The sequence below is a fragment of the Melitaea cinxia genome, chromosome 21 (genome assembly GCF_905220565.1).
Source record: "Melitaea cinxia chromosome 21, ilMelCinx1.1, whole genome shotgun sequence".
Taxonomy (NCBI): Eukaryota; Metazoa; Arthropoda; class Insecta; order Lepidoptera; family Nymphalidae; genus Melitaea; species Melitaea cinxia.
Window position 1 is genome coordinate 12923945 of NC_059414.1, and position 27430 is coordinate 12951374.

Below are 27430 nucleotides of genomic sequence, written 5' to 3' on the forward strand. Positions count from 1 at the left end.
AGGAAATTCCTGCTGTGCCCTACCTCAGTTGTACCATGTGTGTTAGGGATCTTCAGGGTTGCAATAAAAGACGAATTGATGATTCATTTATTTATTTGTCTTTTCAGAACAGATAAGCCATATACATAGATCAAAACACATTAACTAATGGAGTTAAAAGTTTTATATAGACAACACCGTTCTTAAAACTATAGGTATATAGTGATCTGACGCAAGTTAAATATAATCTTTTACCCTTAAATTTTCTTTTGCTACTTATTAATGTTTATCATGTAGCTACTAATTCATATCCTACGTGATACCTAAAGTAGGAATTGTAAAATATCAGATAACTTCTGACAAATCCAGGCGAGCTTGTATTTTGTCTTTCAAGTTTTCGAGTCCTTCCTGATCTTAATAAATTACGTACCTGTGCTCACGAGACAAATGAAATCCGTCAAATAGTCGTGTAGGTAGACTAGACAAACTTATTGATCAACAATCAAATTCATCAATTGCTAAATAATTTTTTAATCTTTTTTCGATGTTGTTCCGAATCCATGTGAATTAGTATTTCGTGATTTTATAAAATATCATAATATCTTTTACGATTTTCACAATACTCTTTAAATACTATATTTTTATCGTTAACTGCCAGATCTTAAACCTACACTCAACACGTATAGCAACTTCGTTGTCTTTGTAGCCCGCATTTGACAAAAGTTTCTAAAAAGACAAAAGTTGGAATTGATTCGAATTTCAAAACGACCGTAGCTATAAAGATATTAAGAAAGTTATGATTTGTTTTCAACTACGTATATACTAATTTTATTAAATAACATTTGCTTTCTAACATTTATTTAATCACATAATTTTGATATGTATGTTTCAATGGAGCACCATCGATGCATGATATGTATCGTTACTCCACTACTCGCTAAAAAGATCTAAAAATGTTTCATAAACACTACAATACCGATCATATTAAAATAATTGTACTTTATCCACTACTGATTGTTATCTATCATATTATATTAAATAGTTCTAAGTTACAATGATATGTTATCGTGGTCCTACTTTGGAATATTTTCCAAAAGCCAGATACAAAGCGCATGCATTCCTTACTTTTCTTATATTTTCTATATTTACCTAAGAAAAGAATATTTTTGATGTTTTTTTTTTTAATTTCATCATTGGACATAGCCGTTTCAATGGAGTCGCCTCTGACATCGTTTTTGGGATTATAAGCATTAGGTTTTTTAAGGGCGACATTCATTCACTCAAACGTAACCTAATAAAAGTTACGACCAGGGTCATGAATAGTGCTTTTTATATTTATATTTTTCTACCGACTCAGTATCTTATACCGACATAGTTTTACTCAATCTTCAGATGGAAATAGCGAGTTACATTTTAGTGTTATTATTTTTAGCACTTTCATTATAAAGACGCGAGTATTTCCCCGATCGTAACTTAAAAATATTCAGTTTCATAAACTGATCAAATAATAAACGATTACAAAATATATAAGTATATATACTTACTTAGCCTAGTGTTATTCGAAAATTAATCAATACGGACTATCTAATTGTAGAATGTATTGAAGAAGAGCGTGACACGCAGTCAATATTCAAGATATTTAATCAAAATCGAGAGACATTCGTTCGAGTTGAATCGATGTCACGTGGCCGGATGCAGAAAACGATTCCGATTACGAACAAGGGCCTCTCGACGAAGAAATTTCATACACACTTCATTCTCACGGGCGTAGGCAGGGAAATTTTAATTTCTCTTATACTTAAAAGAATCGTAGGGTAGATAGCTGTAGAACGAGGAGCTGATGGGACCAAATTGGACGACGTGGTAATAGTCAGAGGCCGACTCCGGCGCTATTCAGTCGAGAAAACCGGTGTTGACCAGCTTCTCCAGGAAAAATTTGACGTCGCCGAGTTCGTTGTCCTTGATGCCGAGGGATTTCAACATGCCGAGATCACCGTTCTCGACTGCCATGAAGACAGAGCGGAGGTGTTCGAGATCAGACCTCATCAAATGCAAAGCCGCGCCGAAGTCTTCAATGGTTTGCGATTCTGAAAAAATATTTAATTTCAAATAATTTACGGATTGTAACTTTTTTGTTAATGAACTGTTCCGTTTTTTTGTATTTTTGGGGTATATGAAATTTAAATATATGAAATTGTCCCAATTATAGATCCTTTTTTCCTTCTTATAGAATACATTAATAATACAATATATTATCTTTGTTGTTTAATATTGCTAACATATATATTTTTGGAATTATCCTCCCAAATACTTTTCTCTTCTATTACTTACAATAAGTTTGCAGTAAAAAATAATAATTATCTACAGATAATAAAGAAAAAATGAATGATTGTGACCCAAATTCAAGTATTGTAAAATAGTTATGTAGAAATTATGAAATCATTTTATTTATTACCAGATAAAGCGATTGCCACTTTTTCCACGCCTCCAAGCGGTTCCAGGGCATCCCTTGCCTTGCTTCCAAATAGCTTTTCCAAATAATTGGGTCCGTGAGAAGCTATCAGCGACTGTAGAAAGGATGCCGTTTCTTCAACAGGAGGTCGTTTAGCTGAAAAAAGTACGGTGAATTTATTACTGTTTACTATCTATGCAGTATCTAAGTTCTAATTTTAAGGAGATTTTGCCCGATTTTATTTGCTTAGCCACTGTCAGAACATATACTTAGGTAAGTCGTATCTTGATATTTCCCACGCAAAAAAAGCTTTTGCGAACAAATCAACATTCTATTTTCAAATATAGGTGACACTCTTTTATTGAAATCTTTTCCTATAAATAAACAATAAGGCAACTACGACCGTGCCCTTAGTGTGTAAAATGGGGCACTTGCCACCCTGACTCGAAGTTAACAACTGAATTTTTAGATTTATAATTTTAATTTAGCCAAAACGTCTGCAAGATATTATTCAAATAATTTGGATAGTTACGGTAAATTGCGTTTTTCTACTTCGTACTTAATGATTTTTTTTCATTCATTACAGCCTATACAGTCCACTGCTGGACATAGGCTTCCACAAGTTCGCGCCAAAAATGCGTGAACTCATGTGTGTTGCCCATAGTCACCACGCTGGGCAGGCGGTTTGGTGACCGCAGGGCTGGCTTTGTTGCACCGAAGACGCTGCTGCCCGTCTTCGGCCTGTGTATTTCAAAGCCAGCAGTCGGATGGCTATCCCGCCACCGGTCGGCTTTTTAAGTTCCAAGGTGGTAGCGGAACCGTGTTATCCCTCAGTCGCCTCTTACGACACCCACGGGAAGAGAGGGGGTGGCCATATTCTTTAGTACCGTAGCCACACAGTACTTAATGATATTTAACATTTATTTGTTTCTGCCATACCCTTTACAAAGTTATAATACGCCAGTGAAAGCAACTAAGACTGACAAAAACAGGCTAAGAAACTTTAATATAGGAAAATGAATATTTTAAAATACATCGTGATAGAAAAGCACAGTAAACCTCACCTACCACAAAATTAACTAAACATTTTCGATGTGAAAAGCTAATTACAATTGAGTAAGTCAGCACAACAAAATTATGCGTGGAAAGACTAACTAGATTGGCAATGTAATTTTATATACTAAAAGCTTTTACTGGATTTCTAGCGCTTATAATATTATTGTAAGAAGTAATTTATTTTTATCCCGAAGTGTTTTAAAGGTTATAATTAAATTTTTTGTAAGACAAGTAAGTTATTTACGCTCTAAATTACTGTAGTCAAAATCTTTCTAATTAATTTTATAAAAAGTACTTAATAATTGAAAAATATAGAAAAGACTGTAAGTTAGGAATCAGGGCTGGGTAGAGCTTCGTTTTCTGCCCTTAGAAATATGAATTTAATACAATTCGAAAATTGAAAATATTGTTATGTTGAAAGCAATCTGTGATCCGATATTTTTAGAATGCTTTGCTTATGTTTAGTTAAGCAGTCTGAAGTTGATACAATTTATATTAGATATAGTTAATACAATTTAGATGAATATAGCCTAAAAAGGGCATAGCCTTCCTTGCATCTGCTAAAAAAAAAACGCTACGTATCTCAAGCAACTATTATTATATTTATTTTATCAATACTAACTTGAAATCTCTTAAATTGGGTTAAAAGGAATTATTAATTTAAATACCTTTGTTATTCAGTAGTTGTTTATGCAGTAGTGGATTATACTATTAAAACGAATAGGAAAAGATGATACTATAGGCATTGGAAAACATACGTTGATATAAGTAATTTTATGAAGGCATTATGTAAGGACAAATAAAATGAAATTATTTAAAAGAAGCATAACTACTTATACAGAAACTGGCCCAATTTCCCCTTTGTAATATTTTATTATCTGTACGATAATGCAAAACTTATTCCGCCGTTTATTTACGAACTCCAGACCATATTTCGGAAAGTTGAGGAATTTCAAATGTATTCAAATTAGGTTCAGGCGCACTTTAGCAAGCTTCGTCCGAAATGAATATTTTATGCAAGTTGAATGTTACATTACTTAATAAATTGTGTATACAAATGTTAAACATTGTAAATATTTCTGATTTATTTACTTATTCATTTCTCATTTCTTGTAAATTGTCTTACTGCGCCAAAATTTATAAAAGTGTAGTCAATACTTAAATGTTCAACTAAATTACTTTATGTAAGTAATAATATTTTAATTATAAAAGGTTTTTATTTTAAAAATTTGTGATAGCAAATTTACTCTGTTATTCAATATCGAAACATTCGATGACTCGGTTGATTGTAGGAAACTAGGAACAATGTTATTGTTAGTAATTATAGGTAGACGTTTGAATTGAACGGTCGTTAGTTCATTGATTAAAAATTGAATTATGCTTCATTAAAAAACAAATTAAAATACATTATACATATAAGTGTTCAGTATATTTATTCCCGATTTTATCTAAGTTGTCAATAGAATCAATTGTTATATCAATGTGAGTCATAGCTTGATGAGTTGGTCTTTTATGGCCTAAGACATTTATGTTCAAATTTCCAATGCCAAAGAATAAATAAAAAAAATCGTAACAGATTTTTCAAACTTTATCGACGATTACTTCAACCTATCGCAGTTCAGAAGTTCACGCCATTTCTGGCGCGAACTCATGTGTTTTCCCCATAGTCACCACGTTGGGCACGCGGGTTGGCGACCGCAGGGCTGGCTTTGTCACACCGAAGACGCTGCTGCCCGTCTTCGACCTGTGTATTTCAAAGCCAGTAGTTGGACGGTTATCCCGCCATCAGTCGACTTTTTAAGTTCCAAGGTGATAATGGAACTGTGTTATCCCCTAGTCTAGTAGTATAATCTTTAACTGCCGTAGCCACAGAGCAGATACGACAATATCGACGATAAAATGATCAAATATTTTCTTTTCATTATATTAGAATGTTAATACTATTGAAAATACACAAGTCTTATTAAAGCATTAATGAAAATACAAGAACTCCAAATATTACGAAGTCTAGTCGCTAAATAAGCTGTGACATAATAGGATTATGCGTGACACATACAAAGCTTACGTATCACTTAGGATTAACTTCACTGTTAAAAATTTCTTTGGTAAACTTACTAAAAATGTGTGGGAAGTTTTAACGCAAAACAATTTAGTAAATTTACTAAACAGAATGCTTCAACTCAATTTGAGAAAATTACAAAATGTTTTTGGAAATTTACCAAGCAGTTCCAGAAGATTTAAATAGTAATTTTATCATACAGTTTTGTAATTTTACTCAAGAATGTATCATGAAAATGCTTAGTAAATTTACTATGCTGTTTTGTAACTATACTACTTAATTCACTTGAATTGAGTTTGATAAAATTGCAAAATATTTTTGGAGATTTACCAAGCGGTTACAGAAAATTTGATTAGTAATTTTACTATACAGTTTTGTAATTTTATTCAATAATTGATCATAAAAATGTTTAGTAAATTTACTACGCAGTTTCGTAACTACACCAACCAATTCATTTGAATTGGGTTTGATAAAATTACAAAATATTTTTGGAAATTTGCCAAGCAGTTACAGAAAATTTGATTAGTAATTTTACTATACAATTTTGTAATTTTAATCAATAATTGATCATAAAAATGTTTAGTAAATTTACTACGCAGTTTCGTAACTATACCAACCAATTCATTTGAATTGGGTTTGATAAAATTACAAAATATTTTCGGAAATTTACCAAGCAGTTACAGAAAATTTGATTGGTAATTTTACTATACAGTTTTGTAATTTTAATCAATAATTGATCATAAAAATGTTTAGTAAATTTACTATGTAGCTTTCTTATTGTACTGTACAATTGATTTCAATTGAGATTTTTAAAACTAGAGACATCTGATGTTATTTTACCAACTTATTATTGTTGCTGTTATTTTATTTTTGATACTTCCTAATATCCTGGAAGTCGTTAATTTAAATAATTGAAACGTTAAAAATATAGGACTTAATTGATTAATTTAAAATTAAAATATAAATAAAAATTATTACATATTATTTACGTTAATAAAACCATTTATTGAGGAAATAAAATAGTAATACTAATAGCAGCATAAAATAATATTAATTGAATGAATCCTAGCAACAACAATCATAACAACAATTATTATTATATTGTTCATATGACTATTATTAAATCTATAAAGTTTAATACTATAGACGCTGGTTACGTTGAAGATTGATAAACTATCTGGTGTAACCTTCGTATACTTACAAACACTTAAATTTATTTTTTTTTCGAGGAAGATGGTGTAGTGTCAAATTTCTATATACTAACAATAACGACACTCAAATCAAGAGCATTTTTCAAGACCGATTAAACGAGTTTATGTTTCTTAGTAGATTAAATGATTATTTACTCTATAGTATACACATACACAATTTTTCAGTTTAAAACATAAAATAATTTATAAATAAAATAAAAATTTACAGAAAATTAAAATCATCAATTTAATAAAAATTTTACGTAATAATTCGAAATAAAATAAAATAAAAAAAATCTTTGCTTTTGATTAGGATTCGAACCTGGCTTTCCCTGACGCTAGGCAAAAAAGTGCAACTCATGCTACCGACTTATATTGAACATCAATGATCACGGTTTCAATAAAAACCTTGCTTGAGACTTGAATTCGTACAAAAAAATAATAATATTTCCACGATCATGTTGAGTTTAATAATTTAACTGATTTATTCGAAATAATTAAAATTATTTGTAAACATAAAAAAATCATGGATTACATATTTTTTTAGTTAAATGAAAAAAGTGAGTGTTTAAGAAAGAAATAACAGATCAAATGATTTTACCGATGATTTTTTTTTATGCATACTAAGAACTTTTAGCCCATAAAACCGTCAGAGAATATTTAATATTTTAAATGATAGTTTATACATAATTATTCTCCTTATATTAGAACTTTAACTGAGAAAAAAAATCATTACTTTTAACTGCAAGAAAAAAATTAAATACATATATTAAGATTGAATGGAAAAAAATTAAGTATTCGATAATTCATTTTTTAACCAGCTAATTCACCAACATTTTCTAACTTTATAACTTGTTAAAAAAAAAATTCGAAAAGAGGATGACCCTGAAGGCCATCCTTGCAACTTCCCGCTATCTACACTCGAAGCGCGCCGAAGTAAGTTCAGGAGTGCTTTGTTGAGCTCTGCGAGCTCATCAACACTTCAACATTAATGATTTTTGAGCTCTTCGAGCTCAAAAATTTTTTTTAGAACTTTTGCAACAACGATATCTTACGCATCAATTGACCGATTTTAACTTTCTGAATGCTATTCGACGCAGTTTCTCGAGTACTAAAAATGTTGTGAAGAGAACAAAATCGATAAGTCTCAAAATTTCAAAGTTATCTTGAAAAAACGTTTTTTTTGGAATTTTTGAAATGCCATAACTGCAAAACGCGTGGTTTGATTTCGATGTTCAAGACGGCAATCGACGCAGTTTTTTGAGGCGTAAAAATGTTACAATGAGAGCGAAACCGATGAGACGTAAAGTCACTAAGTTATTCTAAGAAACGCTTGTTTTTTAATTTTTTCGATTTTTTTGGTTTTCGATATCTCACGAACGAATGAACCGATTTTGATTTGCAAAACGGCATTCGACGTCGTTTTTTGAGCTTAAGAGCTGATTAGGTTATGGAATTGATCGGTGCAATAGCCAAAAAGTTATTCTAAAAAAACATCATTTTCGAAAATTTTTTTTCGCGGTTTTTTTTTAAATTTCTCAAAATCTACCAAATCGATTCACTTCAAATTTTCAGGAAGTCTAAGTTGAGTGGAACCCTTTCGAATGCCACGAGTCTCGTTTCGATCGGTCAAGCCGTTCAAAAGTTATAAGAGGTTTACATGCGTACACACACACATCCACACAGACATACAGACACCCTCGTAAAAATAGTCAGGGAAGCTTTCTAGGGCCTTTAAACGTCGAGATATGATGAAAACTCGACTTTCGAAAAACGGGGTAAAACCAATAACTTCCCGATTTTTAAAAATTTTTTTAATTTTTTTAGAGGGAAGTTAAAAATGCTTTATTAATCATAACTTTACTATATATAATTTTCAAATCAAAATTTTACATATAAATATGATATAAAAATATTGATAAATTTTTAATAATTTCAATAATATGTAAATAAACATTTTTTTTTGTAATCTTTCAAGAAACTATGGTAAACCGAAATACTAACAATTTTGGTTCATCTAAAAAAGTAGTTACCCTATTATACTGTTAATTATACAAAACACTGTATAATTTTACAGTCAAAATAATAAAATTAATGAGAAGATTATTGAATTTCCAATGAATTCATTAGAATTCGAATTTAACTATTGTTTCACAATCTTACTAGACCACAGATTAAATTAAAATACGCACAATGTTTGTAAATTTACGAAGCTTGGAAACGAAAGTCGACAGCGTGTTTAGTAAAATTAAACAAGGCTAAAGAAAAATAGTATTTTTTAGTAATTTTACAATACATTGTGTAATTTTACAATAAGAATAGTAAAAATACCAAAAAAATTTTTTGAATTTTCAATAATTCCATTGTAGTTTCAATTACAATATTGTTTTGTAAATTTACAACAAAAGTAGGAATTCAAAACACAAATAATGTTCGTAAATTTAAGGTGCTTGGTATCGAAAATTGATAACCTGTTTAGTAAAATTACACATGGCTACAGACAAGTAGTATTTTTTAGTAATTTTACAATACATTGTGTAATTTTACAATAAGAATAGTAAAAATACCAAAAAATTTTTTTGAATTTTCAATACTTTGATTGTAGTTTAAATTACAATATTGTTTTGTAAATTTACAACAAAATTAGTAATTCAAAACACAAACAATGTTAGTAAATTTAAGGAGCTTGGTATCGAAAATTGATAACCTGTTTAGTAAAATTATACATGGCAACAGACAAATAGTATTTTTTAGTAATTTTACAATGTATTGTGTAATTTTGCAGTTCAAATTGTAAAAATAATAACAAAATTTGTAAATTTCTAAACACTTCACAGTAATTCGAATTATAAAATATTTGGTAATTTTACAAAAAAATATAGTATCTCAAATTACTAAAAATTTTGGTAAATCTTCAAAGTTTGTTATTAAAATTTAATAAACTGTTCCGTGAAATTACAATACAAGTAAGATTTATACTCTAAGATTGTAAAATTAAAGCGCATCTTAGCAAATTTTCTCATATGTCTTGGAAAATTACTCAAAATGTGTTATAATTTGAATTCATACACACTGATTAGTAATTTAGCCATCTCATGTTGAGTAAAAAAATGATAATTTTACAAAAAAATTTTACAGTGTTGTTTGCATTATCAGTGATGAAGGATTTTCCAAACGGAGCAGGTATAAGACAATGAACTACACGACGTTAAATGTTTAAATATGAAACAGAGTCAAAATAATAAAATAAAACTTCAATTATTTCTGTTTCTATAAATATAATATAAAATAATTTTGTTTTTAACGAATTCTTTTATTCTGTAAAACATTGCAAGAAAAAGAAATAAGCTTACCCTGACGTTTTGTATAAAATGTTCTCATATTTTCAGATACGCTTTCATGTATGTACATAAACTACTCCGTTATGAACACATATAACCTATTTGCCAAGCTTGTACATAACCTTAGGTATTTTATTACCTAATACAAGGTTCACGTGTCTGGAAAATATTTACGATTGAAACAATATTGTTGAACTTCCAGATTAGGGTGAAAAAAGACAAGCGAAGAAAGGTTCTAGAAAGTTTTTATGTTATTGAAGTAAAACTTCTTTACGTACGCTTGACTTGGGGAGTAAGCTGGTGAATGCGTGACGAAAACGTTACGAAAAGTGTGATCGGGCGGGGCGAACGGAAGTTGAGAGGGGATTCAAGTTTTACGTTTTGTATATTACTATAGAGGCAACTAAAGTAGTTGTACTTCACTCGTGTGGTCTCAAGGACACTCGTTTTTTTTAAAAGATCTGTTTCCCATTAATGAAGCTATCTGACAGATAACGCTATCCAACAGATAAATGTTTGTATAATGTATTTTATTGAACACCAAATTCTTTTTAATCAGTTAAATATTTTATATGTCACCAGTTAATTCACATCTTATATCTTATTAGTTGAGGCGAAACAGACCTGAAAGGCCTCTTTTAACCGCTGATAGAGCCTATCAGTTACTTTTTTACAGAGATAAACTTTATCAGCAATACGTAAAAGAGCCCCTTAACATACATCACGGTTTGTTCCTACGGCAGACAATCTAATGAATCGTTTTAGGTAACAACCAACTGATATACATATCTACCTTCTATATATGTATAATAAACTAGCTGACCTGAAATCGGTCCAACCGTTCTCGAGTTTTGCGCTTAGCAACACATTCAGCGACTCATTTTTATATTATAGAAGATGAAGAGCCGGTTTTTTATGTTGGTGATTACTTATCATGTAAAAAAAACATGGATGGATAGATGTCGCTAGTATCTATATATGTTTTAATTGAAAACAGTTCACGCGAAACAAGCCCTAAGAATTTAGTGTTTGTTCGTAGAGATCCCTACATGGAATAATGAAATGTAGTCCGAAGTAAATGCGACTTGATGAGCTTCATTCTTTGCAAGTTTCTTTGACTTCCTAAGTAATCTAGGTACTCACTTAGTATTTATTTTGTAACTGGAGAATGTTTTTATACTTCTTTTGTTATCTATTTCTGTAATTTTTTAATTACATTGTAATAGTTTACACAAAACTCAAAATAAAAAGATATAAAATAAATATCTATAATGTTTAATACATTTATTATATATTTTAGTTTCTTTTAAAACTCGTAATTAGGATGTAAGATGATTTTTAATGTTTAAAATTGTGTATTTTGGGGCAAATATACCTACTTAAACTAGATACCTTTTATACATACTCTATGGAATCTCGTTGTGACCATGGTTCTTCCAACTAGGTCAAAGCATCGAATCTCACTTAAATGTAGGAAATTATATCGCCGTCTTGTAATTAAAATTTTAATGGTCTATAGATTTTGAAATCACACCATTATAAGGTCTTATTCTAGAAAATTGAAAGACGGTAGAAAAAGATCCTGTTTTTTGCTCTTCTAAAAACTTGATAAGATGTGACGTTAGAGCTTCAACGATGATATGTAACATTAATTCTATAAAATATTACCTGCTGTGCAAAGCTTGGAGTCTTCATCGTAGCCATCAATGCAATCGGGAGCTCCGTCACAGAGGTACTGGATGGAGATGCAGTTACCATCGACTGGACACTTGAAAGGCTCATATGGATGACAATATTCTGAAAACATTAAACATTTCCTGTTATACAACTTCTTTTTTACGTTTTACATGCACGCTCGTCTCATCCTAAAGTAACGTAATGCTTATGTCAGGGATGGCGGACCATTGGCATGCGTGTCATTACTGGAACGCAATACAATATTTTGGGCACGTCACCTATCACGAAATTAATTTTCTCTACTCTCTCTGTGCTGATAAATGATACTGAATGATAAATGATACCCAATGAACTCAAGTGATCCCAAGCTACGGAATGTTTGATTGAAGAGTTTTGAGTTAATTACTACTGTTATTTTCCCAATAATCACAGTCAAAATTATTTGATGGAACGTCTATGACTTCATAAAACATTTCTTTAGAAAAAAATGGCACGTTTATGCATAGAGGTTCGCCTTTTTTTTACATGGGGAAAATCTATCATGGATACCCTCCAGCGCGGGGGCGCCAGAGGGTTATGTCAGACTCCTACTGACTAAAAAACCACCACGTGTGAGCAGTCATCCGCCTGGGTGGGGCGAGATGGGGTCGCGTTAGCATTCGCCACCTCGCCCCGGCATAGAGGTTCGCCTACCATGGCCTATATTTTAGGTAACAGCCAACTGATATAATATATATTTTAAGGTAAGACTAACCCTTTCTTATTTATTACTAATGGCTACGAATATTGTAATTTTCAGTCATTAGTAAAATCTGACCTTTTTTAAGGCGAAAAACATAATGGCATCTCAAATTCGGCCCTACTCTACGTATTATCACGTCTCAGAAGTCAAACACGTATTCGCCTACTAGGGTCGTATCCTCCCAATATGTAGAAAATTGGCAAAACTTAGGAATTATAAGTAAAACAAAGGAAAGTAGAGTTAGGTGTTTGTACAATGGCATATAGAACTTGTGCTTTGGAAAGGTCTGTTTTCTGTAATAGGAAAGTCAAAGTTAAATGACGAGGCTGGTAACAATGGGTTCGATTTGATTACTTTTGTTTCGATAAAAGGGCCCTGGTCACCATTATAGTACAAAAGGAAAAATAACATCAGCAAAGCTATCTAAAATAACGATCTGGTGTAGTGGTGCGCAATTAGCGCTTGGTATGTATATTTGTATTTGTAAAATTATTTCTTTCCAGTTTTGATGTCTTTGTGGGTGTTCCCACCATACCTCGGAGAGCACGTTAAGCTGTCGGTCTTGGTTGTTATCATAAAAACCTGATAGCGGCCGTTAATCATAGTAGCGAATATATCGGCCTAGTCACAGTTGAGGAGCGTGGTGGATTAAGCTCCAATCCTTCTCCTAAATGGAGACTTATGCCCGGTTGTGGCATGTTACAGGCTGAATCATGATCGCAACCACTCTTTTCAATTGTCGATCTGGCATAAAATATAGGTTTTGTATTGAACTAAGCTGAATCAGTATACAAGCGTCCCATTATTAGATAAATGATTCTTCTCTATATAGGAAACATCTTAGAGCTTAATTCATCACGCTACTCCTCTGGCGGTTGGCATTCATTATCTTAGTATTAATTAATGATTCGCTATCGAGTGTCTATGGTAAGCACCGGGACTGACAGTTTTACGTGCTCTATGAAACATGGCGGCGAGAGCCACAAGGATATACACCCGGACTTAAAAAGTATATTTATAAAATTAAACTGTACACCTACAACGTCAATATATCATCCTCTTTGCCCTAAGGTTGCCTGGAAGAGATTGGTTTTAAGCAATAAGGCCGCCTTTTGTACATTTTTTTTTCTACAAATCATTGCTAATGTTACTTGTTTATTTTATTTGTTTGGTGTACAATAAAATAAATAAATAAATAAATTAATATAAATACAAATATCAGTTCCAATTGAGTTCCACGGATTTATTGAAATTAAGCATGATTAATTTTTTATTTAACTTTTTTTTTGAGATTCCTTAATAGGTACAAAACGAGTCTTATATTGTACACAAAGCCTAAGGCTGCCATCTGTTTGTGAACAGTCAACAATTCCCTACATTACTAAATTAATATTAACCTTGGGTCTAAATGATTATGACTCTCGTGGCGGCAACAAATGACAATATACCCTGGTGTTAAAGACAGCATAATAATATAAAAAGTGATGGTACTTTCTTAGGTTATTGCGATGCTCCGTTGCGTATGAAATTATTATGGTTTCATACAATCCATTTGTTACAAGCTTTGTTTAAGCTATTCTTAAAAAAAAAATCTTTGACTACTATACTCAATGGATCTATTATCGAAAATCAAAGTAGAGCAATGCAAACCTAACAAAGCTATGGTTAATTAAGAATTAATAATTAATTAATTACTCGGATAGTTTTTATTATTATTATTATACAACTAGGTCCCCTAGCCCTAGGTAAACGTCTGCAACACCGGAAGCATGGCAAGCGCGTTGCCGAACCTATCCCCAATTCCCCAGGAGCTCTGGTCACCTTACTCACCAACAGGAACACAATACTGCTTAGCTGTGATTTTCTGTAAGGTCGAAGTACTACCCCAGTCTGGCCTACCTCAGTTTTTAGTCAGTTGAAACCGTGATGGGCTTAGACTCGTTTACATTAACAAGGAGTAAAGTCACATTATGTGAAGAAAATGAACTAGTACAGTTATTATTTATCAGTGGGTAATAATAGGAACAGAAACCAACAGAAACCCCGCTGGAGCGGTCAATTTTTGATATGATATACAAAAAAAAAAAAAAATGAATAGAAACCAAGCTATACCACACCATCTATACAAGGCAATTTTGTACTCACTAAACGTCTTAAGTTTTACTAACATAAAGAGGAGAGATATACTTATTAAATTTCAAGTTGATCTTTCATAAATAACAAGTATTTGAAAAATATAAATTTAAAATTGCCACCGAATAGTGTTTAATATAAAATTTATTTCGTTCAAGCGATTTGTGAAACAAAAAGAAAAAATATTTACTATGCAAAAGCTTTATACTCTTAACATTTTATTAATTAATTAACTTTGTGTATAACGCGATATTAAAAATATTTGGTATTCTATTACAGTACGGACCGTTTAGGAAAATTTAATTTTTTAGATTAAAATGCCTTTCTTTTTTATAAAAGTAATTTCTTAAAAAATTGAGGCTTTCTCCCTCTTACTTATATTATACTTTTTATAATTAAAATATAAATATTTTCACGATATTTCGTATTCCCACGTTCCCTCTGGGTTTATTTTCGGTAAAAATATTTGCCCTTAAAACCAAGTTCAACATAAAATATGTTATAATTTAAAAATGAGAAAGAAAATATTGTCACAAATTGTATTTCATTCCAATAATAATAATACTCTTTATTATACATCAAAAATAGAAATATTACATAGTAAAATATCATAGGGTACAAAGAGTGGTGTTATCGCTGAAAAGCGATCTCTTCCAGGTAACCTAGGAGAAGGGGAGATTTAAAGTGAGATATAAAAGGAAAACACACTTTGACATATCATATATAAATACATACAACACATAACATAAATATAAATAATATACATGTACATATATCTATCTATACATATAATAAAATGGTAGGAAAGTCAAAACTGTACATTAAATGTTTTTTTAAAGAATACTTGGGGTGTGATCTACAATCGATACCGAAGCCAAAAATATAGTTTTTAGAATTTTTATCTGTTTGTCTGTTTGTCTGTATGTATGTCCGGGATAAACTCAAAAATTACTGCATGGATTTGCTTCAAATTTGGCACGAATATTATTAAGAAGTTGGATCAACATAATATAGGCTACATATTATCACGCTATCACCTACGGGGAACGAGCAGCATAACAACGTGTAATCTAACGTCGCATATTTGATTGTTTTTGTTATTATGTTAATAACCATGCTATATAAGCTAGCTTCACGCTATAAAAATCACGCAATATAAGTAACTAAGCCGATAAATATAATTAAATGAATAAAAGTAGACAAGACAATTTTAAAGCAGCGCCATCTATGAGATTTTTCTGTAGATATGAAATGTAAAGAAGAAACGGGTAAATGAATGTTCTTTTAAGAGGTATAATCATAAGTATTTTTTGGTGCTGTATAGCGTTCACGCAGACGACGTCGTGGGCAGCAGCTAGTACATACATATAAAAGGTGTTCGACTCCTAACTGCGTATATTCAAATTGAAAGTTCTGTAGGTGTAAAAGATTACGTTCCGCGTAAAAAAATATCTTAGCACTTTTTTATATTTTACTTTGTCTTAATATACGAAGTGATGTTTAAAAAGTAAGCTATCGTCAGAACGAAAATTGCTTTCATGGGAATCACTACCGAATAAATTTTAATGGTTCCATTAGATAAGCAGGTACAAAAGGATTAAACTGGAAAATATTAATTACGTTACCATAAACCTTTATTAAGCCTAAAATACCGCATTCACTTCACCAATTTTACAATATTCTATAAAGCTATTATTTTAATAAAGTTGTAAATTAACTAAGAGGAAGGTAATAAAATGTTTCTCATATATATATATATATATATATATATATATATATATATATGACCTAAATATTATTAAAATTTTACACGTACAATGAAGAAAAATAATAATCTATTACTATATAACAATAAACGTATATAGAATACATAACGTCAATTTTGTACAAAAATATTATAAAATCGTGTACTCGTATAAGTTAACTACAACACTGTGATAATAGATGGCGCTTTGTTACGAAAGAAAATATGTTCAACAATTTAATGTCAATAGATGGCGTTACTCGAATTGTTTTAAATTGCGGTGTCTAAAGTATAAAATATAGCACATCGTTACATCGTAAACTTTTAGATACAGAAAACTATCTGTTCTCATTGATAAATTTTGCTTTCAACAGAGTTGTTGTGAAACACGCAATATCGTTGCAATTCTCAAAACAACGGTAATGTATAAATCGTTTTACGCAATAGATGATTATTATTTGTCGAACTATATAATAATTAGAGTTTTAGATTGAATAGTCTGTAGCATATTGAAATTAAACTAATACACGTTACGTTGCCGCTTCATGAACTACTATAAAAACACTGCTAACATTTTGTACAAATATGGCTTGATGAATATGGATCAGATTATTATGGAGTCGGATCGATTGCACGTGTTGATTTGTGAAGTGAAGGGTCCCGCTTAAATAGGTATTTGTTTTAACTTTAAAATTATTCTCCTGATCAAAGTTTCCCAGGCTTATTGTTTGTACGTATGAGTACGCACGAGGCAATCCTGATTTTTACTATCGAGTTATATATTTAAATAATTCGTTTTGTGAAGAGTTCAGTATTTAATAGTCAGAATTGAAATGTCTAGCATTAAATAGCCAACTATTGAAAATATCATACTGCATCCCATAGAAGCAAAAAAGGCCTAGGAAAAAGGAAAAACTAATGTCAACTGAAAAATGTAAATTTAACGATCATAAAATATTATCTATATAAATAAAAATGAATTTTGCTAAGCGCATAACTCGAGAATGGCTCGATCGATTCGGGTAATTTATTTTTTTAACCGACTTCCAAAAAAGGAGGAGGTTCTCAATTCGACTGTATTTTTTTTTTTTTTTTTTATGTATGTTACATCAGAACTTTTGACCGGGTAGACCGATTTCGACAAATTTTGTTTTAATCGAAAGTTTTTGTGTGCCAATTGGTCCCATTTAAATTTATTTGAGATCTAACAACTACTTTTCGAGTTATATCTAATAATGCGTTTTTACTTGACGCTTTTTTCGTCGACCTACGTTGTATTATACCGCATAACTTTCTACTGGATGTACCGATTTTGATAATTCTTTTTTTGTTGGAAAGGGGATATCCCTAGTTTGGTACCGTGATAAGGAAACCAGGATCTGATGATGGGATCTCAGAGAAATCGAGGGAAACTCTCGAAAATCCGTAATAAATTTTTACTGGGTGTACCGATTTTGATAATTTTTAATTTAATCGAAAGCTGATGTTTATTATGTGGTTAAATATAAATTTTATCGAGATCTGATGACCACTTTTTGAGTAATCTTTGATAACGCGTAGTTGCTTGACTATGTTTTCGTCGATCTACGTTGTATTACTTGTCGATGTAATTGAAGTCGGTTTTTTTTTCGTTTGCGAGCAAACACAATTATTGTATGTTCCCACGGAAGGTTAATACTAAAAAAATTAAAAAATATTTAACTATTAACTTTTGACAGAACGAAGTCTGTCCGGGCAGCTAGTTATTATTAAACTCGTATATTTTTTTAACTAAGTATAATGTTACTCATTGTTATATGCCTATGTTTTTTTTGTTGTCGTTTGTATAATCTGTTACGGGGGTGAAATGATCACTAAGTGATTAAACTCCCGTTAAATAAAAGAAAAAAAAAAACGTTTATAAAATTCGTATAACAGCTAATTAGAAAAATATTTACACAAAAACAGTTCATGTGTAATTATGTTTTCTTCGTAAATGTCTTACTTAAACAGTCCAGTCAGTCGGAACAAAAGACCTTCCAGCAACATCGTCATCAAGATACCGTGATGTGATTATAGGTATTTCCCAGGAGAGGGCAGGGCAGTCGTTATAAGAAAAAGTATTTAAGTTCGTGTCTTTTGTTGAGAGTTCTTCAGCTTTTTTGTATTGTATTACTTAGTAACCTTTTATTATGTTTTTCTTTTTTAACCGACTTCCAAAAAAGGAGGAGGTTCTCAATTCGACTGTATTTTTTTTATGTATGTTACTTCAGAACTTTTGACTGGGTGGAGCGATTTCGACAAATTTTCTTTTGATCGAAAGGTGGTGTGTGTCATTTGGTCCCATTTAAATTTGTTTGAGATCTAACAACTACTTTTCGAGTTATATCTAATAATGCGTTTTTACTTGACGCTTTTTTCGTCGACCTACGTTGTATTATACCGTATAACTTTCTACTGGATGTACCGATTTTGATAATTCTTTATTTGTTGGAAAGGGGATATCCCTAGTTTGGTACCATGATAAGAAAACCAGGATCTGATGATGGAGTCCCAGAGAAATCGAGGGAAACTCTCGAAAATCCGCAATAACTTTTTACTGGGTGTACCGATTTTGATAATATTTAATTTAATCGAAAGCTGATGTTTATCATGTGGTCACGTATAAATTTTATCGAGATCTGATAACTACTTTTTAAGTAATCTTTGATAACGCGTAGTTACTTGACTATTTTTTCGTCGATCTACGTTGTATAACTCGTCGATGTAATTGAAGTCGGTTTTTTTTTCGTTTGCGAGCAAACACAATTATATATAAACCCATAGAGATGATATGTTCTAGTCTAGTGGATATAACACTGGAGCTAATTTAAAAGCGCACATTACTATTCTAGCAAGCACTGCTGAAGTTTCACGTTTTAAATGTTTACTCGGAAAACATCACAAGGAAACTTAAACGAATTTTTGCTGAGTATATTTGCAGTTCTACAGTAGAGAAAGAGTACTACTGCGGGTTGGCAAATAAAACTGAAACGAGAAATAAGACAACGCGTTGGCGCAACGGTAACTGTACTGGTTTGTGACTGTTGCACTGGCGGTTGCGGGTTCGATTCCCGCATATGACAAACATTTGTATCGGATATAAAGATGTTTGCTGTGGTCTGGGTGTTTGTGCAGTCCTTGTGGGTTTCCCCACCGTGCCTCGAAGAGCCCGTTAAGCCGTCAGTCCCGGTTGTTATCATGTACACCTAATAGAGATCGTTACTCATAGTCGGTAATATATCCGCCAATCCGCATTGGAGCAGCATGGTGGATTAAGCTCCGATCCTTCTCGTACATGGGGAAAAAGGGCTATAACCAGCAGTGGGATATTATAGGCTGAAACGTAGCGCGATAATTAAGATATTTTAACTGCGATATATACTGCGATATATTATTCAAGTTCATTAACTATTTACGTGTAGTTACAATCACGTATGAGAAATTCCTCCTGCTATACGAGAAACTTGTAATAGTTAAGCATTAGTTTTAGCAATCATATTATTCGTATTAGTGATTTCGTCTATTCGCTTGGTGCGTGACGGTAGCGCCAATCGAGGTATGAACTAAAGAATCGAGTCGCTATTTGAATGCAGTATACTAATGATATTTGACAACAACAATTTTTTTATTGTTAAAATAAAAATCAATATGTGAAAAAAATGTAGTGACGAAATCACGTGATATTTTATATAGAATTGAATAACTAGAAAAAAAAACGTAAGTATCATTGATAAAAAAAATATTTAATATTTATTACATGTTTAGGTTTGGTTATGCTGTGTGGTGACGGCATAAAAGAATAATAATAGAATAATATCCTCCACCCCCTCTCTTCCTGTGGGTGTCATAAGAGGTGACTAAGGGATAGCACTGTTCCACTACCACCTTGCTGCGTGCTTGACTGCAACACTGCTGGACATAGGTTTCCACAAGTTCACGCCACAGTCGCCTCCTACGACACCCATGGGAAGAGTGGGGGTGGCCATATTCTTTATGCCGTAGCCAAACAGCAATTTAGCATGGAATTACTAAAAAAAAAAAACATTTTCTTAAACGCAGATAAAGACGCCCGGCTAAATTGATTTTTGGTATTGACTGTAGTAACAAAACACCACAAAATTAGTACGCCCTGAAAAAAAAATTAAATCCCTTATAAAAAGTTAAATATAAATTAGGTACTTGTATTTACGTCTGTGATTTAGTTGGGTCAGACAGACTTTATAAAAGATTTACTAAATTACCAAACTACAATAGAAGTGGCTCTAATTTGAAAGACCTTTCCGTTCCAAAGAAAAACTTTTCTTTAATCAAATTAAGTCAATGGCTACCGAAACGAACATTAAGAACTTTGGAAGACTTAGCTAAAATATATTTTAAGAAATGGGGTAATTAGCTTCAACATGATATTGCAGAATAAGTTTTAATTACATAATATAATCCTTAGAATTTCATCAGTAAGTTACGTGACATTACCATATTAAGTTATAAAGATCTTTCCGCACCTATCCCTTCAGTATAAGACTGTTAACGTTCTGTTATTCAGGGAAACGTTGAGACTTTATATTCATATGAATATTATGTAACATTCCTAACAAAAATATGATTAGTTTTTAAAGTTTTACAGTCTTTTTCCTGCGGCGTGTTTCACAAAGAACACGTTTAGAAAATACTTGTTTTAAAAATAGACTTTGTAATTATCGAACGTCTTTTGAATTCACAAATAGTTCGATGTCTTTGTATTTTTCGCTTTTTAACAATGTTCTTTTCTTTTAAATGGATTTTAAAAAAAAAGTTTATTAGTTAAGTGTACATCGTTGTAAATAGGTATTTTTACGCTTGTGTTGTCGAAATAATTGTATTGCGAACTGATTTTGAAGACCGAAAACCAAAGATACAGCATTTTGATTTGAAGACAATGTGAAATTTCGTAAGAAATGTAAAATAAAGTGTATAAGATATTTGTGTACTTAATAAAAGTAGAGACCTTCATAAAATAGCTGCTAGGTAATATTCTCTGACTTGGACAAGGTCAACTTATATTGATATTGTGTTATTTAATTAACTTACTTGCGACGGGACATGTGGTTTATGATCTAACAACGTACATTATCATGTCCTCGCTTGTAATTATACGATATACAGCCATACGTATAATTATTATGATGCTTTGATCTATGATTGGCAAGGACTGCCAATATTAATTATTCGATTATAGGTGAGAAGATTAAACAATTCGGTTCATAAACCCAAATTTAATTGGTGGAAAGTGAGAAACATAATTGGTGATTTTTCTTTCTAGGCTATGGTAATTTTTAATACAAGCTCACAAGCGAGAAGAGGCTTTTGTCCAGGAGTGGAATATTTTGAGTTAATTCAGTTTAATGACTAAAAACAGTTTTTAGAAGAGCTAAAGTGAGCTTAAACATTTGTTTTAAGTTCGAAACAATAAACTTGGCTTGCGGTATTAATTTATCAAACTTGAGAAAACTTGAAGCCTTTGTTTGAACCGTCTCAATTTGTACCGTAATAAACTTTGACCGAATTTAATTAAATATAATAAATGAATTTTTATTACTAAAAGTTTTTGATGTTTTTAGTTTTTATTACTTGTATTTGAAATTATCCTCGATAAAAAATATGTATATATACAGTCGAATTGAGAAACCTCCTCCTTTTAAAGTCGCTTAAAAACACACTAACGACCAACTTCACCGATCGCTGATAGCCTGATAATGATTTAAGTGCTTTCTTTTTTTTTTATACAATTAGGTCTGATGGTAAATGATTACCATAGCTTAAAGATGCCTGCAACACCAGAAGCATCGTAAGCGCGTTGCTAACCTTACCAGAAGCTTTGGTCACCTTACCCACAACAAGAACACAACACTACTTGAAAGCAGTATTCTTTAGCTGTGGTCGTTATTAAGCTTATTTATTGTTATCTTACATATAATTTTTTTGATATATTCTTTTCTACCAAATTCATCTGTCAGATATATATCGCATATCTGACAGATCTATCGTATATCGATAGATATATATTCGTCATTTGTGAAACCAAAAAATGATTTATTAGATGGTAAATTTACTTCCTGCTGATAAATTTTATTAGTTACTTATGTGCGAGACTAGTTTTATCGGCAAGTAATGAAACACGCCGTTGGAGTTTTCTATTGATAAAGATAAATTGCCTAAAACAGGTAAAATTGCAGGCATTATCTAGTTTACAAATAAACGTAAAAGCATCCAACAAATGTTCGTATAAATCTGAATTGAGCTAATTGGAGGGTAGTACGATAAACATTAATAACAGCGTCGTAAAATATTATGTTTGCGGTCAGCGGCACATTGGTCGGATCGGGTCGGCCTCGAGGAATAATAGGCAAAACGAAAATAAAACTATTGAATTGTAACAGTTTTACATCCATCTGCTTGGTTGATTTTTATACTATTATTTATGAAACGTATTCTGGTGACATTTTAGATTAATTAAGCATTTGTAATGAATTCCTTTTGACGTGGTAGCGCTAGTTAAATCAAATTAACTACTGTGCGTATAATTCGTGTTTGCTGTGGTTTTACTGTACTTTACCAGAAATTCGATAAGGCTTTATATTCAGAGTCATCAGAAAAATTACCATCCATAATAGTTAATACGTATGCATTTGTAATCCGTTCGATTTTGCAATTTTTAAACAAATAATTTGATTTTTGGAAACAGCATTTTAAAGCGATTGTTTTTTGATGTTATTGGTAGGTATTTAGCATAACGCATCAAGTCATATTGCAAAATGTAAAGTATTTAATCTATTTATAATAACATCATCATTACAAACATTTTGGAGTCTAGAAAATGACACTTCTTTCCTTATTATATTATTCATTACCTCTTAAATTTAAGTACTTTTAAATCCAGATCTAAATATCTCATTAAATCCACTTTAATAGTTGCGTTCACATAAATATCAATAATTGTGTTTGCAGGCAAACGAAGAAAAATCGACTTCAATTACATTGACAAGTAGTACAACGTAGGTTGACGAAAAAATAGTCAAGTAAATACGCATTATCAAAGATTCCAACAAAAAAAGAATTATCATAATCGGTTCATAAACGACGGAGTTATCGCCGAACATTCATAATATATATACATACATATATATATATATATATATATATATATATATATATGTCAACACTAGCGCCGTCTTACGCAATTAGAAAGGAATTTATAACCAAAAGATGCAACGATCGCGCCACCTAGCACATCGTTCGATAAGTCATCTACCCTCCTTTATTATATTACTCGAGTTATTCTGACGTGTACGAAACGAACGGTGCAACCGCCGCTAAGGCAGTCTTGGCTCTGGCTTGACACGATACACTTGTTGTATCCTGCTAGTAGCTTAACCTAGACTCGTTCAATAATTAATTTGTGCAAACGAATTAATTGTTATCTATTACGATTAATTTGGCTAGGCGAGGCGTATAACTCGAGCAGTGAAGGTGAGCGTTGATGCGCATCTCAAAGGGGATCTCCTTAAGCCTACACCTGGGTCGCAAGTCCTAGGCACTGCTCTGAGTTACTCCCTCCGCCACACGATAGACTCGATCGGAACGCTGAAGAGCGCGCACGCATCCACGTGTTCGGTGAACGTTACAATTTTGTTATAATCTTTTTAAGTACTACCTACATAATATTGTAAAGAGTGCGAGTATAACCTACGCCCGCGCCCTGCGAATATAGAAAAGGAGCTTCCAACAGTCGAAAGACTACATCAGAAGCGGGATAAGATCCACCCCCACTTTCAAAATTTAACTAATTCAGTTAGTTACATTGAACGAAGAAATGTCTCTCTTCGCTTTCGGTATGGAAGCTATTTCAGAAAATAGCTGAAGTTATAGGCCCACCTCCTGACGATACATCTGTTTTTAGCGAGTGTGCAAGTTAGTTGCATTATTTTGTGGTGATTAGTGGGTACATCGATCATCGTTTTATTTTCTTTTATTAGTGGGTACATCGGTATTTTAGTTCTTTTCGGTCGTTCTGTATCCAACAGTCGAAAGACTACATATATATATATACACGGTCGAATTGAGTAACCACCTCCTTTTTTTAAGTCGGTTAAAAAAGTAATATAAATCAAAAGTTTCTCACATGTGGTAACTCGGGATCCCTGAAGCCCGGAAGGCTCTGAATAATTGATTCAGCCGACAGCGGTAAACACATCCCTGTCGTGTGGGATCGTACTTTTGTCTTTTGCCATTAAGTATGTTATTTAAGTTTACGTTGGCTAATGTTTATTGTTTATACATTAACGATGTATAAACTGGCTATATAAAGAAATAGAAGAAGCGTGGATTTGGATTTTAATCTTTCGATTGTTTTACGTCAATTCCGGGTCAGCACCGTTAAATTACCAAGCATTTAATTTGTTTGATAAAGTGCTTTGATATGACTAGAAATATTTTTGCGAAAATGGCATAAGTTGGAAGTAATCATAATTATCCTTTGTGTGCATAATTCCGTCCATCTGTATAGAGACAAGTAGGCAGATTATTCTCTAGTTGGTCTTCTAAAAGTTATTGGTTAATGACATTTTGATACTCTTTAATACTTACATATAGATGCAAAAGTATATAATGTACATTACAATGAAATGTTATGTGCGAAAAAAACCGCAAGTCACATAGTATACTCAGACGTTACTGTAAACTTACTAAGAAGCTAAATAACCTTAAAATTTCCATTTATCTTTGTTTCTTATTCATCATTACAGCCTTTACAGTCCACTACTGGACATAGGCCTCCACAAGTTTACGCCAAAAATAGCGTGAACTCATGTGTTTTGCCCATAGTCACCACGCTGGGCAGGCGGGTTGGTGACCGCAGGGCTGGCTTTGTCGCACCGAAGACGCTGCTGCCCGTCTTCGGCCTGTGTATTTCAAAGCCAGCAGTTGGATGGTTATCCCGTCATCGGTCGGCTTTTAAGTCCCAAGGTGGTAGTGGAACTGTGTTATCCCTTAGTCGCCTCTTACGACACCCACGGGAAGAGAGGGGGTGGCTATATTCTTTAGTACCGTAGCCACACAGTACAGTAGTTCTTATTGAAACAACAAATTTCATTAATTCGAAGTAATGAAAACTTTAACGTAAATAAGTCTACCGCAAACAAAATTAGCCCGTCTATTACTGGTAATCAATCAGAACGATCTGTATACTCTGACTGCTAATATTAGTAATATAAATAAATTACGTCACATCTAAATAAACGTAGTCACGTTTTCAATCATGTTGAATTTCCGTACACTTCTTTATTTGACATTTATAATTATTGATAGTCTTAGCGAGATATTTTATATTTCTTTACAGTTCCTCAGTAGTGAAAGAAGTTATAATCATTTGGTAACAACTCAGAAAAAGAAACAAAAAAAAAAAACAAACAAAAACTTTCTCGTTATAAAAGCAGAGAGACGGTTTTGTGATTTTAACAGTTCTGTTATTTTACTTTGATTAAATTGATACTGGAAAAGCTTCTGATATTTGCGGATAAAACAATATTCTTGCGGATAAAACAATATTCTTGGTAGAAGAACTTAACGTAAACCAACAAATTATAATTGAATAATGGAGTGGGTAGATTCAGCTTTCATTTTTTCCTGTTAGCAGTGGCTTTGTTGTGTCGCCCCCGCACATTAAAAGCCTTAGGCACGTACCTTTGGCAACGGTCACAGCCATGGATTGTACCTGTTGCGCTGGCGGTTTCGGGTTCGATCCCCGCACATGACAAACATTTGTATTAGCCATACAGGTGTTTGCCGTGGTCTGGATGTTTGTGCAGTCCTTGTGGGTCTCCCCACCGTGCCTCGGATAGCACGTTAAGCCGTCGGTCCCGGTTATTATCATGTACACCTGATAGCGATCATTACTTATAGTAGGGAATATGTCCGCCAACCCGCATTAGAGAAGCGTGGTGGATTAAGCTCTGATCCTTCTCCTATATGGGAAAAAATGGCCTATGTCCAGTAGTGGGATATTACGGGCTGAAGCGACGTACCTTTGGTAAATCTTGTGGTCTTCGAAATGAATTAACCGAGAATGATATACCGTATTTTGTACAAAATTAATTAGAATCGAGGTTCGATAAAATGTTCAGTGATTTTATTCTTCAATGATTTTTCGATCAGAGTGATAAATCATTGTGTATTGGAAGTTTTCTGGCCTTGTCGTTTAACTTCCATCTTCTCTATGTGTTAGAGAGAATATTTTTTTCGGCACGCCTCATTCTACTTATATTATAAACTAGCTTCTGCTTCTCCAGCATGAAGATATGTAGCCTATAGCTTTCCTCGATAAATAAGACATCTATCACTGAAAGAATCTTTCAAACCGGACCAGTAGATTGTGAGATTAGCGCGTTCAAGGAAACAAACAAACTTTTCAGCTTTATAATACCAGTATGTTGTGAGATGGGTGTCCAAATATCAGCCCATCTTCGAAGACTTTGTCGAAGTTTTGTGCGAAAGGCTTACAAACATTTTTATGATTCATATTCTTTTCACTTTTTGCGCAAAAACAAGACTGACTGTAAAATAATGATACAACGCATCACAGTGATGGGGCCCTGCATGTGTTAAGATAAACACCATGTGTATTTGATTTTTTTTGCCAGCAAATACTATTAATTTTCGATTGATACAACCAAAGAGATTTTATAAGATTGACGCCACTGTTGATCTGTGTGTTTTTGTCGCATCGTAGCTTTCGAACTGATGAGTAAATTTTTTACGTGTAAGTGAATTTTTGCTTAAAATTGATCCAGCAGCTTAAAGAGTATCAGATGTTTTACGAAATAATAATTTTTGGTGTAAAGTGATTTTGTCTTGTTTGAGTTTTTTCATTTTTACTCACCGGATCGCTTATTCAAGTTATGGTGTCCATAAAGTCGAGTGATGTCCAGGGACTCAACTGATCCTGGTGCGCAACATACAGCCACTAAAGCGGCGACACAGGCCAACGCTCGACACGGCGACAT

The 27430-nt window shown here is 32.4% G+C and overlaps 1 protein-coding gene across 1 annotated transcript; it reads right to left on the reverse strand.

Moving 5' to 3' along the window:
* Nucleotides 1–75: 75 nt before the first annotated feature.
* LOC123664022 (IDLSRF-like peptide) lies at nucleotides 76–27430 on the reverse strand. The gene is made up of 4 exons (XM_045598649.1): nucleotides 27307–27430; nucleotides 11746–11874; nucleotides 2435–2587; nucleotides 76–2066 (listed from the first exon to the last, which is right to left on the reverse strand). The coding sequence occupies exons 1-4, from the start codon at nucleotides 27428–27430 to the stop codon at nucleotides 1873–1875; spliced, it is 600 nt and encodes a 199-aa protein (XP_045454605.1). The 3' UTR covers nucleotides 76–1872.

Bases quoted from the DNA above. Each gene is read 5' to 3' on its own strand.
- LOC123664022 (XM_045598649.1), bottom strand. From the start codon at position 27,430: ATGTCGCCGTGTCGAGCGTTGGCCTGTGTCGCCGCTTTAGTGGCTGTA. The intron at 11,875-27,306 runs GTGAGTAAAAAT...TAATGTTTTCAG, and splicing joins TAACTTGAATAAGCGATCCG to AATATTGTCATCCATATGAG. The intron at 2,067-2,434 runs GTAATAAATAAA...ATATTTTTTCAG, and splicing joins AGTGGCAATCGCTTTATCTG to AATCGCAAACCATTGAAGAC.